The 14,648-nt window shown below is 43.9% G+C and overlaps 1 protein-coding gene across 1 annotated transcript in view; it reads right to left on the bottom strand.

Moving 5' to 3' along the window:
• The window catches only part of MAN1C1 (mannosidase alpha class 1C member 1), a 128,061-nt gene extending 114,600 nt beyond the window's left edge, over nucleotides 1-13,461 (bottom strand). The window contains exon 1 of the mRNA XM_016129813.2: nucleotides 12,641-13,461. Coding sequence (XP_015985299.2) covers nucleotides 12,641-13,180 — 540 coding nt within the window. The 5' untranslated portion in view covers nucleotides 13,181-13,461. The remainder of the gene's footprint in view (nucleotides 1-12,640) is intronic.
• Nucleotides 13,462-14,648: the final 1,187 nt, after the last annotated feature.

Genomic DNA, 14,648 nt, shown 5'->3' with positions numbered 1-14,648 from the left:
CCTAGGGGATCAACATTTACTTGGCAAATTTTAGGTTTAACCCCTGAAAAGCTCATTCCACGAGTGAAAATGGAAGAGAAGGATCTTAAACAAGAGGCTTACAACTTTTACTCAACGCCGTATGCCCTAGTGAGACAAATACAATTAAAGTAGCCTTTCCGATAATATATTATATTTATTTCATTTTGAACTTTCCCAAATGAGGGAAAATAAGAAACCAGATCTCACAGGTGCACCTTGGAAATCCTTCAGCCATGTATGTTCAGCTTCCTTCTAATCAGCAATTCAGCAATTGGCCTACACAAAACAGCTCTTTTTTTTTTTTTTAATGTAGAGATTTACAAATCAAGTTTTAAAAAGTAGTCATTAGACTTAAGGCAAGGAGCCAGAGAAAATATTAGACATGTTATGAAATCCAAAGAGGAAACTCACACTAATGGAGGCTACTAGAACATCACAAATACCAACAAATATTTCTTCTAACACCTAAAAGCAGATGAGCAAAAATTGCGTAAATAAAATGGCATAAACCAGAAATTAGGAGCCTTTTTGAGAACTGTTGTCTCTATTCAGGGTATGGTTTCAACACAACATTATTCATGCATCCAATACCAATTACCAAGAATGAATAAGAATCTTTAAATATATAAACTATACTAAAATATGTACATTAGAGTTCTTACGCTTGATTCAGGAGTCTTTAGAGACCTACTTGAAATCTGCTTGTTTGTACTTTACATATAAAGCTAACAAGCTAGATTAAATGGTTTCCTAGCCAACTGTAGGTTAGGAAATAGCAAAATTGGAAAATTAGAGAAAAAGGCAGCCAGAGGCAGGTATCCTGACAGCTAAATGCAGTGACAGCTGACAGCAAAACAGATAGGAGAAGAAAAACTGCTTAAAAGAAGATAAATCTAGAATCTGAAAAAATGTTTGTCATCTACTTTTAAAAATGAGTAGATACATGTAGGAAAATGAGAGCCATAACCAGGAGATAAACGGTCAACAAGGACAGACTCAATGATGACAAAGGTATTGAAAATAGCAAACAAAGACCTTTTGAAAAACTATTATAAATATGCCTTAGGGTTTAATGGAAAATATAGAAACAATGAGTGAACAGAGAGGGAATATTGGAGGGAAAAAAGCAATTAAAAAAAGTACACATTAAAATTCTAAAAGTAAAAAAACCTGAAATAAAAAATTCACTGGTGGGCTTACTGACAGATTGAACAATACAGAAGAAAAGTTCAGTGAACTTGAAAATAGGTTAATATAAATTATCCACACCAAAGAAGAGAGAAAGAAAGACTAAAAAGACAATAAACAGATACTCAGTGATCTCAAGGAAAATATCAGGGAATCAAACTTATATATAACTGGAGTTATAAAAGAAAAAGGAGATAGATTGGGGTAAAAAAAATTATTTAAATATGGGCAAAATCTCTCCAAATTGATGAAAAAAATATATCAACACAAGAAGCCCAACAAACCCAAAGAAAGATAAATGATGATATCCACACCTAGGCACAGCGTAGTCAAATTATTGAAAGCTAAATATAGAGAGAAAATCCTAATGGCATCCAAAGGAAAGAGAAAAACATTATATGCCAGGGAATATATTCTAACCTCTCATCAGAAACAATTCAAGCTACAAGACAATGTGTCTTTAATGTAAAAAAGAAAAAAGCAAACTTAAAATTCTATACGCAGCAAAAATACCCTTTTAAAATGAAGGCAAAATATAGAGACATTCTCAGATAAACGAAGCTGCAATTTGTTAGCAGCAGACCTGCTCTAGAAGAAACGTTTTTCATGCTGAAAAGAAAATGATACTACACAGAAACTTCAGACATAAAACAAGGAATGAAGAACACTATAAATGATACATATATGGGTAAATAATAAGACTCTAATTTATTAATTTCTTTAAGAGAATTGGCTATTTACAGCAAAAATAATACCAATGTATTGTCAGGTTTATAACGTATGCAGAAGCAGAATGAAGACTAGAAGAGGGTGGGTGGACACAGGCAGATCGTCGGACCAGATTAAAAACTTAGAAAGAGTAAATTAAGCCCAAAATAAGAAGAAAGGAAATAGCGAAAATCCATAAAATTTAAAAACGGATATTAAAAAAAGATTAAAAGTTGGTTCTTAGAAAAGATCAGTGAAATTGATAAACTACTAAATAAACTCTTTTGAAGAATGACACAGAGAAACCAATTACTAATATCAGGGATGAAAGAGGGAATACCACTATATAGATCCTACAAATGGGAAATGAGAATTGTAAAAATAATGTTAATCCAATAAATTCCACAACGTGGATGAAATAGGCAAATTTCATGAAAGTAAAATTGACAAAACCAACACAAGAAATAGAAATTCTGAATAGCCTTATGTCTGTTAAAGTAATCGAATTAATAATTTAAAACTACACACACACACACAACACACACACACACACACACACACACATCCCCAATCCCTAGGCTTAGGTGGCTTTAGTAGTGAATTCTATTAAACATTTAAGAGATAATATTAGTGTTCCACAAACTTTTTCAGGAATAGAATACTTTTCAGTTTACTTTATGAGGCCAACATAATGCTATACCAAAAATCAAATGCTTTACAAGAAAACTATAGACCGAAATCCTTCATAAACACAGATGCAAAAATTCTTAATGAAATATTAGAAAATCAATTGCATGTTTGGTTTAACCTTCTTTTAAAATCAATATGATTTACCATATTAACAAAATTAAAGAGGAAAATCATGTGATAATTTCCTGTATCTCCACAGATGCAGGAAAAAAGTTTTTAACAAAATTCCATTCCATTCCTAAGAAAAACTCTCAGCAAACTAGGAATAGAGGGGGCTTCCTCAATCTGATAAAAGACATCTACCAAAACTGACCCCTAACATCATACTTAATGGCAAAAGAAAATGCTTTTCCCTTGGTGTTAAGAACAAGGCAAAGATGTCAGTTCTCTCTACTCCTATTTAACATTAAACCGGAAGACCTAGCCAGAGCAACAAAGCAAGAAAAAGAAATAAAAGGCATAGCCATAGGAAAGGAAGTAAAACTGTCTTGACTCAGAGACAATGTGATTATATGCACAAAAGATCCTTAAAAATTAATAAATTAGTTCAATAAGGTCACATGATACAAGTCGATATACAAAAAATCTATTGTATTTCTAGGAACTAGCAACAAACAATTGAAAAATAACAATTTAAAGAATACTATTTACGATAGTACAAAAATGTAAAATATTGAGAGATATAGTTTATAAAAAATGTTCAAGCCCTCTACATTAAAAACTACAAAACATTGTTCAGGAAGTTAAAGAAAATCTATAATAAATGAAAAGAGATAACACATTCATGCATCAAAGACCCAATATTGTTTAGGTATCAATTATCCCCAATTTGATTTGTAAATTAAAGAAAAATCCAATCAAAATCCCAGCAGGATTTTTTATAGAAACTGATAAGCTTGTTCTCAAATATTTTCAGAAATGCAAAGGACCTATGATAACTGAATCCATTTTGATAAAAAAGTTCAAAGATAGAGGAATCCTACAACTTGTTTTTAAGACTTACCATAAAGCTCCAGCATCAAGAAAGTATAAATTGGCATAAAGATTAATCAATAGAACAGAAGAGTGCAGAAACGGAACCACATACATATGGTCAATGAATTTAACATGGTATCAAAACAAGCCAATGGGGAAAAGAAATTTTTCAACAAAGAGTGCTAAACAACTGGACATCTCAATGGAAAATAAGGAGATGCGAACCCCTACCACACTGCGTACAAAAATTAATTTGAAATAGATGAGAGACCTAAATGTAAAAACTAAAATGATCAAGCGTCTGAAATTAAAAGACACTATATTCATGACCTTGGGGTAGGCAAAGATTTTTTTTTAAGTACACATAGCACAAAAATGTAAAATATTGAGAGCTATAGTTAATAAAAAACCATAAAAGAAAATACTGACACACTGAACTTCATCGAAATTTAAAACCTCTACTCTCTGAATGACATCATTAAGAAAATGAAAAGACAAATCATGGGATGGGAGCATATACATACATACATACATACATACATACATACATACATATACACACACATATATACATATATATCTGATAAAGAACTTATATCCAAAACATGTGAAGAATTTCTAGAATTCAATAAGATGATAAAGCCCCCATTTTTAACAAAAAAAAGGCAAAAGATTTTAACTGACACATAAAAGGAAGACACAGAAATGGCAAATAAACAAATGAAAAGATATCCAATATCGATAGTTAACAGGAAAACAAAACCAAAATAAAACATTGCTACACATCACACAAAATGGCTAAACTTAAATAGGTGGACAATAGTAAGTGCTGATGAAGATGTAGAGCCCTCACACATTTCTGGTCTACCTGATTGGAAAAAGTGTTTCCAATTTCTTATAAAGTTAAACATATATCTACTCTATGAGCCAGCAATTCTACCCCTACATATTTACACAAAAGAAAGGAAAATATGTCTACACAAAGACTTGTACATAAAATGTTCATAATAGATTTATTCATAATAACCAAATATTAGAAACAACCAAGAAGTTCAACAACAGGTGAATGGATAAACAAATTGTAGTATGCTCATACAACAGAATACATCTCGATGATGAAAAGGAATGAAGTACTGATATACACCACATGTATGAAAGACGCTGTGCACAAAAACACATATCGTAGTACTCCATTTATTTGGAGTTCTAGAACAAGTAGAACTAATCTCTGGTGACAAATCGAAACAGGGGTTGGGGGTGAATGATGGGGGGTTGACTGGGAAGGAACAGAGGGGACTTTCTGAGGTGATGGAAATGTTCCATATCTTGATAGGGGAGTTGTTTATATGGTTTTCTGCATTTGTTAAAATTTAGCAAACTGTATATTTAAGATTTGTGCATTTCTGATATTAAACTATACTACAAGTCTACAGTAATCGAAACAGCATAGTACTGGCACAAAAACAGATACATTGATCAGTGGAACAGAACAGAGAGCCCAGAAATAAATCCACATGTATACACTCACTTCATACATGACAAAGGAGGCAAGAATATACAATGGAGTAAAGACAGCCTCTTCAATAAAGGGAGTTGGGAAAATTGGACAGATATATGCAAAAAAAAGAAATTGGACTATTTTCTTACACCACATACAAGAATAAACTCAAAATGGATTACAGACTTAAATCTAAGACCTGAAACTTCTAGAAGAAAACATAGACAGTAAACTCTGATATTCCTAACAGTAATTTCTTTTTGGCTATATCTTCTCGGGCAAGGGAAACAAAAGAAAAAATGAATAAATAGGACTAAATCAAACTCAAAAGTTTTTGTATAGCAAAGGAAACCATCAACAAAACAAAAAAGACAACCGATTGGGAGAAGACATTCGCTAATGGTACATCTGATAAGAGGTTAACATCCAAAATATATAAAGAACTCATACAACTCAACGACAAAAAAACAAACAATCCAGTTAAAAAATGGGCAGAAGACTTGAACGGGTATTTCTCTAAAGAGGAAATGCAGATGGCCAATAGACATATGAAAAGATGCTGAAGGTCACTAATTATCAGAGAAATAAAAATTAAAATCACAACGAGATATCAATTGACACCTGTCAAAACAGCTATCATTGATAAATCAAAGAATGACAAGTGTTGGTGAGGATGTGGAGAAAAGGGAACCCTCACACATTGCTGGTGGGATTGCAAATTGGTTCAGTCACTATGGAAAACAGTATGGAGGTTTCAAAACATTAAAAATGGATATACCTTTTGACCTAGCAATTACACTTCTTTTTTCGTAAATTCGTAAAGATCTATGCACCTCAATATTCATGGCAGCACAATTTACAATAGCCAAGATATGGAAGCAACCTAAATGCTCATCAATGGACGATTGGAAAAAGAAGTTATGGTTCACATATACGATGTAATATTACTCGGTCATTAAAAAAAGGAAATCCTACCATTTGTAATGATATGGATGGACCTAGAGGTTATTATGCTGAGTGAAATAAGTCAGACAGAGAAAGCTAAATACTATATGATTTCGCTTATATGTAGAATCTAAAGAACAAAAAGAACAAACTAATCAAAAACAGACTCACAATAAGAGGACAATCTAGTGATGGATGCGGGGTTGGTCGGGGGACTGGGAGAATGGGGTGAAGGGTTAAAGAAGTACAAATTGGTAGTGGATGGTCACAGGGATGGGGAGCACGGCACAGGGAATGCAGTCAGCAGTAATGTAATGGTTAGGTGGAGAGCCAGAGGAGAGAAAGAGCAATTAGGGGGATTGTTTTATAAAATATGTAAATGTCTAACCAATGTACTGTATACTTGAAACTAATAAAATAAAATAAAAGATTTGTGAATTTTACTATATGTAAATTATACTTAAATAAATCGATGGTACCTGCATCACAGGGTTGTTATAAAAAAACGAGACGAGAACACAAGGGACAGGCCTTGAGAGGCCAGCAGTCTAAACCATACACCTCGTCAGGCCCTACAGAACGCTGCTGTTTTGCACAGTGGATGTTGTGGTAACCGCCAGTCGTGGCAGAGGTGGAAAGGAGAAAAATCTTCCGTTATTCAGCTGCTGAAAATGGTTGCTGGTCAGTGAAAACTGCCTAGAAGGTGCCTGTGGACCAGCTGACTCCCAGAGCATGCCAGATAAAAGCCTAATGACTGCTTATCTCTTCAGGCAGAAACTAATCAGTATGCCAAAGTTTCTTCTGTAAAAGTTATTACTAATGGCATTGCCCTAAAACAGATGGACAACTGCCCTGGGTCTTTGATTAATGAAAATTCAGAGTTAAGAGACATACTCAGACTCCCTTGCAGTAAGAGCTGTTCTGACTGCCTGTAGAGTTTGGGGAGCTCTCAACCCACACCTTAGAGAACAGCTTTCTCAGGGGAGGAAACACCTACAACTGGGCCACCACGCTGAAACCACAGCCTGTAGCTATGGTCACCGTGGCTTCTGTTCTCTTTGGGGGCAGAGACACCAGGTTTGGCTCACAGTGATCTCTGCATTTAAGAGAGTCAAAACTATTCCACTTCAGCTATTAATTAGTCCCAGAGCCGAGTTGGGGTGAAGGAGAAAAGGGGAGAGAGACTTAGGTCCTTGAGTCCTCAGAATTCTTTGAGGAGTCTCAAATTTGTTTCTTACTATCATCTGCCATGAGAATACAGAGCTAAGAAAATCCATTGTTTCTTTTCTCCAAATCATGCAAACACTTGTGCATAAGGCCTTGGCCCCAGGGTAATGGGAAATCAAGAGCCAGGGTTTATTGTTTGAACGAGCCTGGTATTTTCGGACTGCAGGTGCATAGAACTGGAATAATAATAATCCTTGGTTCATGGCACTCACACCAGCTCCATGAATGGCCCCTCTTCTAAAGAAATGTAATAAACGCCCATGAATTCACCTGAAGCAACTACTCTCCTGAATCATGTCCATCATTCCCTTGCTAAGGTTTTCCTGACCTGGCCCAGGAAAGTAAGGCAAGGAGGGAATTTCCTAAAGCTTCCACCACCTCTCTTGGCACAGACCTGACTCAGGATGCAGAGGCAGGCACCTCTTCCATGCAAGAGGTGGTACCACAAGGCTGGGCGCCTGGTACCACAAGGCTGGGGGCCCACCTAGATTACCAAACAGCTCCCCTGCACTAGGCTTTCCAATCTGCAAGCCTGATTTATTTATTTTTTTTCAATAAAAGAAAAGATGTAAGTCCTTTTGAGCAAAGTATGCTTGATATATATCACAATATTTATTTTTGGTGGAGTAATGGATCAGTCTTTGGGGAAAGCTAGAGAAAATGCATTTCTTGAGCTTGGATGTAAATCAGTCACTCTGAAAACCACAGGGGAATCTATATTCTTACCCCACCCCTGCTAACTACACTGTGAAATAAGCAGCCGACTTTTAAAAGTCGTTGTACTAGTTGTTTCTAGACCTAATACTAAAGCAGAGTTAGGAATGCGAGGCCTGAGAATTAATTACTCCTCGAATGCCTGCACCTAATTCCCCAAAATGAGGGTGCACCTCAAAATAAAAGTAGAGATCTACCCAAGCTGTGGGTGGTGCTAAGTTGTGCACCTGGCGGGGACAAGTTCCAAGCTTTCCCTGCAGTACTCAGTTCTAAGGACGGAGGATGAAGTGTGTGGCTGAGCTTAGTACGTAAGGGTCTCCCAAAGGACCCGTCCAGTTATTATAGACAAGTCTTATTTATGTTAACTGTATCATAAAGCAGGACAAGCGTGAAACTGAAGAACAGAAGGGGGAAAAAATACTCAACAGATTTGCAACTTAAACAGAGCTCTTCAAAGGAAAGCTATTTAAATCTGAGGCGTTCCTAATATTAATTATCCTGAACATCTCACAGGCTCAGATTCACATGCTACAAAGAACATAAAGCCTTTTAATTTTCCTACCTGTCCCTGGCACTAGAGGCAATAAATCAGATACACAGAGAAACCACACATGACTAACGTACCAGCCCATTATGGGGAGCAAAGATCATTTGCCAAGATGACTTATTCAGACATAGTTACATATCATAACCAGCAATATCCTGGAGGCTTAATGCGGCAGGCATGGAAGGCACGAGCCGGGGCACTCCCTGCCAAGTTGCAGGCACTCCAGGGCGACTCAGGCATCCCCCAGATGCCTGCTAGCCAGGCATGAAAGATTTTATTCATGGCTGCCCTCTCCCTACTTGCTTCAAGTTAGACTTGCACTTGGAAAGTTACTGCAACTTTTAAAAGGCTTCTTAGGTCACAGAGCTGCTAAACCCTGAAACCTTGCTGTGGCCCCTACTCTGAGACTCAGAATTCCAGGTACCCTTAGGAGAAGGCCCAGCCTCTACCCCTAGCAATCTTAATTGCTAATTTGTAGATCTTTACTGTAGCTGTTCCTTCAACTATCTGAGCTCCAACCAGGTGTCAGACTCTAGTCTAGGTGCTTGAGCGGATCCATAAACAAAACAGTAAACAGGTGAGGGTGAGGGAATGACTAGAGTCCCCTAAATGCAAGTTTCTTCATTTTACCATGAAAACTGAGGCTCAGTGATAATTAGGAGTTTTTCCCTGAGGTCGGAGTTGATGGCATGGCTAGGACTTGAACCAGGTTAGACTCCTAGAGGACTGCCACATACTGTGGTGTGTAAGGGCACTGGGCGGAGGGGAGGGAGATGGGGGTGAATTTAACCCATGCTTTTCGTATGGGCTAGGGGCAGCCCACTCCAGTACTATGTTCTCACTGTCTCCAGATTGCCCGATTCCCTTTAGCAAAAGCCCCCTTCATTGGGACAACTGTGGTTCCCCAGATCAGCAACCAGTCATCACGAGTAGGACCCAGGAGACTTTGAATCCTTTTATTGGGATGTAACCCTGACAATATATACACTCCCAACTTTTGTCATGAGAGAGAAAAGTCTGTCGAACTTGAATCCATAAGAAATCCACTTATGTCCATGGTCTCTATAATAATTTTAACAATAATTTCCAGTGTTATTGTCAGATCTGAAAGGCTGCTAGTAAGCCGTTTTACATTCCTGCCCACCCTTTTACTCTTCATGATCCCAAACTGAGGATCTGTCACTGTTCAATCCCATTTCTACAGTTCATTTTGGGTGTCAGAATGAATTTTAATCGACTCTATGAACGTGTATTCTTGACTAGGTGCCAGGGTTACTACAACAACGAACACTACCACCGTCAACAACGAGCACACACCATTGACCCTGACTTCATGGAAACGGAGCTGGGAAAAGCCCAATGGCTAAGGAGTCCCTGAGCAGATTGGCAGTTTACTTAGAGGCCAGGTCTGAAAGCAGGAGTATATGTGACCAGCTTATTCTCCCCTCCCTCGCCCCTTTGTACAGAAAGAAAAATAAGGTCCAGGAGAGACAGGAGGAAGCTTGCCCAATGTCAGAGCTGACAGTTGATCTCAACTGTCAAACCCATGTTCTCTGGGTCTACACTTTGCCTCCTCTAAATTTCCAAAATTACAGAGTGAGGAGAAATAGTTGGTTCCAGTGACAGAGTGTTTCCTATTGCATGGACACCCGGAACGTGCAGCTCCAACCCATCTTATCGGCAGAGACCTCGTGCCCACGTCCATCTCTCAAACTAGAATGTGTATAAATATACTTCGTTGATCTAAAGCCTAGGTGTCCAGTCTTCGTACAGTCTCATTTATTACCATCTCTGATTCTCTCTTGATGTTTACTTTCACTTTAAAAACCTCATCTTATAAGAACAGAGCCCTTTTTATCTGATGCTAGCTAGCTCTCCCTCTGCTCTTGGGGTCTAATCAATCCATGTCTGGGAGTAAACAAGACAGAGAGGAAAGCAACAGCCCCTTTTATGAAAACAGGCTCCTTTCTAAAATGATCTACCCCAGGGTATGGCGCAGATAGAAATTTAAATGGGAGGAAAATACATTTTCCGGCAATGGTTATATGCATCCTACATCAGGTGGGACACCAGGGAAGGTAACTCTGGGTTAACAGCTAAACCAAAAACTCTGCCTCACATTATTCAGATTGTCTGGGAGGGTGGTGGTGGGGTCGTCCAAACTCAAGATGCCTGAAGGGACCATAGGTTTCTAAACATAATAGAGTATATAATCCAGTCCCTGCTTCCCCCCCCCCCCCCATTTGGAGGAGCTTAAGGTCTTCAAGGTAGTAAGAGGGTTTGTCGAACATCAACTTCAGGTATATGAAGGCAGACCTCCAGCTACTACTGGGGCACACAGAGATGCCAGATAGAGCCAGACATCTGGCAACCAACACTGACGCCTGTCCATCATGTCGTTTTACACCCACCTGCAAAGCTGAGTTTCCACACCTCCCACCACCCTCAAGCTGCTGCAGCAAGTCATACCCACAGCCTCTGCCGGCAAGGGAAGCTATCTTTGTACAAAGGGGCAGAATCAAGTCCCAACTAGGCAGACCACCAGGACTCCCAAACCTTTCTGAAATGGGTCACATATCAAGACACAAATGCAGAAAGCACCTCTTTTAAGAGGACAGTGGTTATTTCTTAATCTTTTGGGGATCCTTCTGAAAAATCTATGGCAGCTCTGGACACCCCATGAAAAACTGTGTCCATGCAGTTTATATGTAATAAGTAACTGGGGGTTACTGCTCTCTGAGAGGTCCTGAAAGGGTAGAAAGAGTAGAAAGGTGGCTCTGAGCAAGGGCGCTGTGGGTAGTTCCGGTGAGTGTTCAACAAATTTCCTAACCAAAAATGATGCCCCTTTCTTAGCTACTTCAAGTTCCAGCCTTTAATTAACCTTTGACATTTTGACAAGAATTTGGAAATTGAGAGTATGCACATACACGCCAAACAAGGACTCATCTTTGTGGCATCCTATCTTGACGTCGCAAAATGTCCAGTGATTGTTAGTTAAGATAGAGTTTCCAAACAGGGCTTAGCTTAGAAGGGCTGAATAACAGCAGAGATAAGAAGTAGGGGAGAGGTGAGCGTTGGAAGGGAGGACAGTCCCGACAAGGAGAGAGGTAAGCTAAGCTCTCCACTGGCTCTGAGTAGGTCTTGGCAGGGCAGGTCCTGACCCTCACTGCCTGCTCACCCTGGAAATCATGGAAAACCTGCTGGTTGCCTTGCAGCAAACCAAAAGTCCAGACAGAAGCAGCCTTTTCCTCCTGGGTTCAGGAGAGAGGGGAACATTCTGTCCTTTCTAGGGAGGAGACCCTGGCCCACTGCTTGCCCACAGCCCCCTCGTGGCCTGGGGGTGTCACTGCAGCCCCTCTGCATTACTGGGCAAAAACCTAAGGCAGGCAGCTCTAACAGTTGCAGAACAGAATATTTAGGTACCAGCAGCAGCTTGGCAACAGTCCTCAAGCCATGGTGAGGCTGTGGTTGCTTTTGGTTACTTAAACTAAGATCCTGGCTCAAAGTGATCCTTCTAAACCCCTCCTTGATACAATCCTACAGGGAACAAGTCCAAGACCGCTTCATTAAGCCAATAGCCTCAGCTTCTCTAACATTACCACCACCTTATTTCATCACATGCAATTATGTACAACTGTTCCAAAGCTCAATAGAAACAGCAAGAATGCACAACATCCTCTGATCTGTAGGTTGCTGGTTAGATTATGAGACTTGCAGGACACCAAATCCCCCACCACCCAAATTCTGAAATTTTCAGGTAGCAGACCCTACAGAAGTTTGGGGGAAGTCAAGACTTAAGGCCCTAGGCTCTGTGCAAGCAGAGCACAAAACTCTCACTAGTGAGTCTACGAAGGGAAAGTGTGGAGCCCACCTGGGCTGGGGACTAGACTGGAACGACCAGAGCCTGGGGGTAGGGGAAAAGTTGGTCCAATGGTTCAGCTACCATCTGTCACGGGGTGGGGATCATTAACTGAACAAAGAGGTGGGAAAGCAAGCAGGGAGGAGTAAAGGTGAGCAGTATGGGAGGAGAACGAGGGTGCGGAGTGTGCCTGGAGGACCTAGAGTAGCTAGACCAGGGACCAGGAGCGACGACGGGTGGGTGTGTGTGGGGGGGGGTTAGTTCTTACCTCCTTGATTTTCTCTCGCTGGGTTCGAACGAGGCTCTGGGGCTCCTCACTCTTGTAGGCTCTAGTCCCCAGGACCGGGTGGCGGAGGCGGCTCCGGAACGCGTTAAAGTCAAAGCTAAAGCGGATGCCCTCCTCTTGGGGTCTGAAGACCGCGACGCTGCTGCTCCGGGCTGCCGTGGCCTCCTCGCGTGGCCCGGTGGGGTGGGTGCGCCGCAGCCACTCTTTCCTGCGACGGGTACTAGCTTGGCTGCTGGGGTCGTCCTCGCCCGGGGCTGGAGCAGCGGGGGCCGGGTTCGGGGGCGACTCCTGTTTGCGGACCAGGGGGTGGCCGGCGACTTCAGCCACTACCTCCAGGCCAGGCTGCTGGGTCCGGGGGGCCAGGAAGAGGCGCTTGAGGCGAGAGGAGTTGGGCAGCAGGAAGAGGGCCCCGAAGCACAGGGTGATGAGGCCCGAGAGGAAGAGAAGGAAGAGGAACTTCTGCGGCAGCCGCAGCCCCCACGGGGAGGCCGGGACGAAACCAGGCACTTTCCTCATGAGCATCGTGGCCTGGCGCGGGGCTGGGGACAGTCAGCTCCGGCCGGGCCCCGAAGGCCCCCGGAGTCCAGGCACTTATCAGCACGGGTCTCGGCGAAGGGAGGTCGTCGCGGGGCGCCGCCCGGGATGGGGGTTCCTGAGAGTTTCGCCGCTTCGGGGAACACCCCTGAAGGAAGTTCAGAGAGTTTGGAGCGAGTCCTTCCGTGCCTGCCGGGGCACAGCGGCCTCGGCGGGGCCCGGGCGAGCCGGGCTGCACGGCTCGGGGCCCGGGCCCGCAAGGGCCAGCCACGCGCCGCAGCCTTCCCCCCGGCGGCCGCGCAGCCTTCGTCTCAGCGGCCGGAGTCCGCGGGGCCCGCGCCTTCCCGCGCTGCGGCCGCCGCCGGGACCGTCACATGCCGTCCGCGGCGCCGGGGCTGTCGGCGCGGCAGGGCGCCCGCAGGCCTCGTCCCCGCGCCGAGCCGCCCTCAGTCCTTGGGCCCAAAGTTTCCGCCTAAGAAGCAGTTTCCAGAGGGGTCCGGCTCGGGGGTTGAGGTGGTGGCGGGGCTGGAATGTCAGCCGCACTCCGAGAGCGCGCCGACCCTGCCGGGTCGCGACAGCGCCCGGGCTCAGCTATCAGGACACGTCCACAACTTTGCCCCCACGCGGAGTGGGCACCGGGCAGAGGGAGGAGGCACTTCTGAGCCTGCGGCGACAGGGTCTAACCCGGCCCCCCGCGAGCGGAGGGATGCCCGGACCCCGGTCCGGAGTCGGGCGCAGTGCGCGACCAGCTGCGGCGGGGTGGCTGCAGCTGCGCCCAGGAGTGCGGGCTCCCACCCAGCCAACTCGGTAGGGCTCCGGGTTCCCGCTGGGATCACCTGTTCCCGGCCCCCGCCGGCTCCACGGAGTGCGCAGCCCAGGCTGCGCCTCCCCCGCTGCAGCTGGCGTCCTCGCAGCGGCCGCTCCAGACGGGCCGCTGCCGCCGCAGGCTGAGCCGCTGCCGCTGCTGCCGAGCCTGCGCCCCACACGCGCGCACACCCGCCCGGCCGCCTCCGCCGCTGCCGCTGCCGCTGCAGCCCCGGCTTTCACTGTGACAGCGCCCGCGGCCCCGCCTCCCGCCGGGCCACGCCCTCAGGCCACGCCCACTGCGCGCGTCCCGCGGGCCACCTCGGCCGCGGCGCCGCAGCCAGGCCAATGGCCTCACGTCTGGGGGTAGAGAGTGCGGGGCCTCAGCGAGGCGGGGGGGTGGGTGGGGGGAACTAGACTCCAAGCCACGCCCCCTTCTCAAAAGGCCATCGCCGAGCGCACTCCCCCCCCTCCCACCAGCGCCAATGGTCCAGCTGCGCGGGGTTGGCAGGGGCGGGGGTGGGGAGCGGAGCGAGGTCATTGGCTGCCTCGGAGGGATCCCCGTTGGTCCGCAGTCACCCATTGGCTAGTGCCCAGCGTTCGCCGTACTGGAAACGACCGAGATCCTTCCCCCAGCCCCCGTCCGCACCAC

This window comes from Rousettus aegyptiacus, unplaced genomic scaffold (genome assembly GCF_014176215.1).
Source record: "Rousettus aegyptiacus isolate mRouAeg1 unplaced genomic scaffold, mRouAeg1.p scaffold_m13_p_1, whole genome shotgun sequence".
NCBI classification, from domain to species: Eukaryota; Metazoa; Chordata; class Mammalia; order Chiroptera; family Pteropodidae; genus Rousettus; species Rousettus aegyptiacus.
Note: the sequence above shows the minus strand (reverse complement) of the source record. Positions and strands in the feature narration are given on the sequence as shown.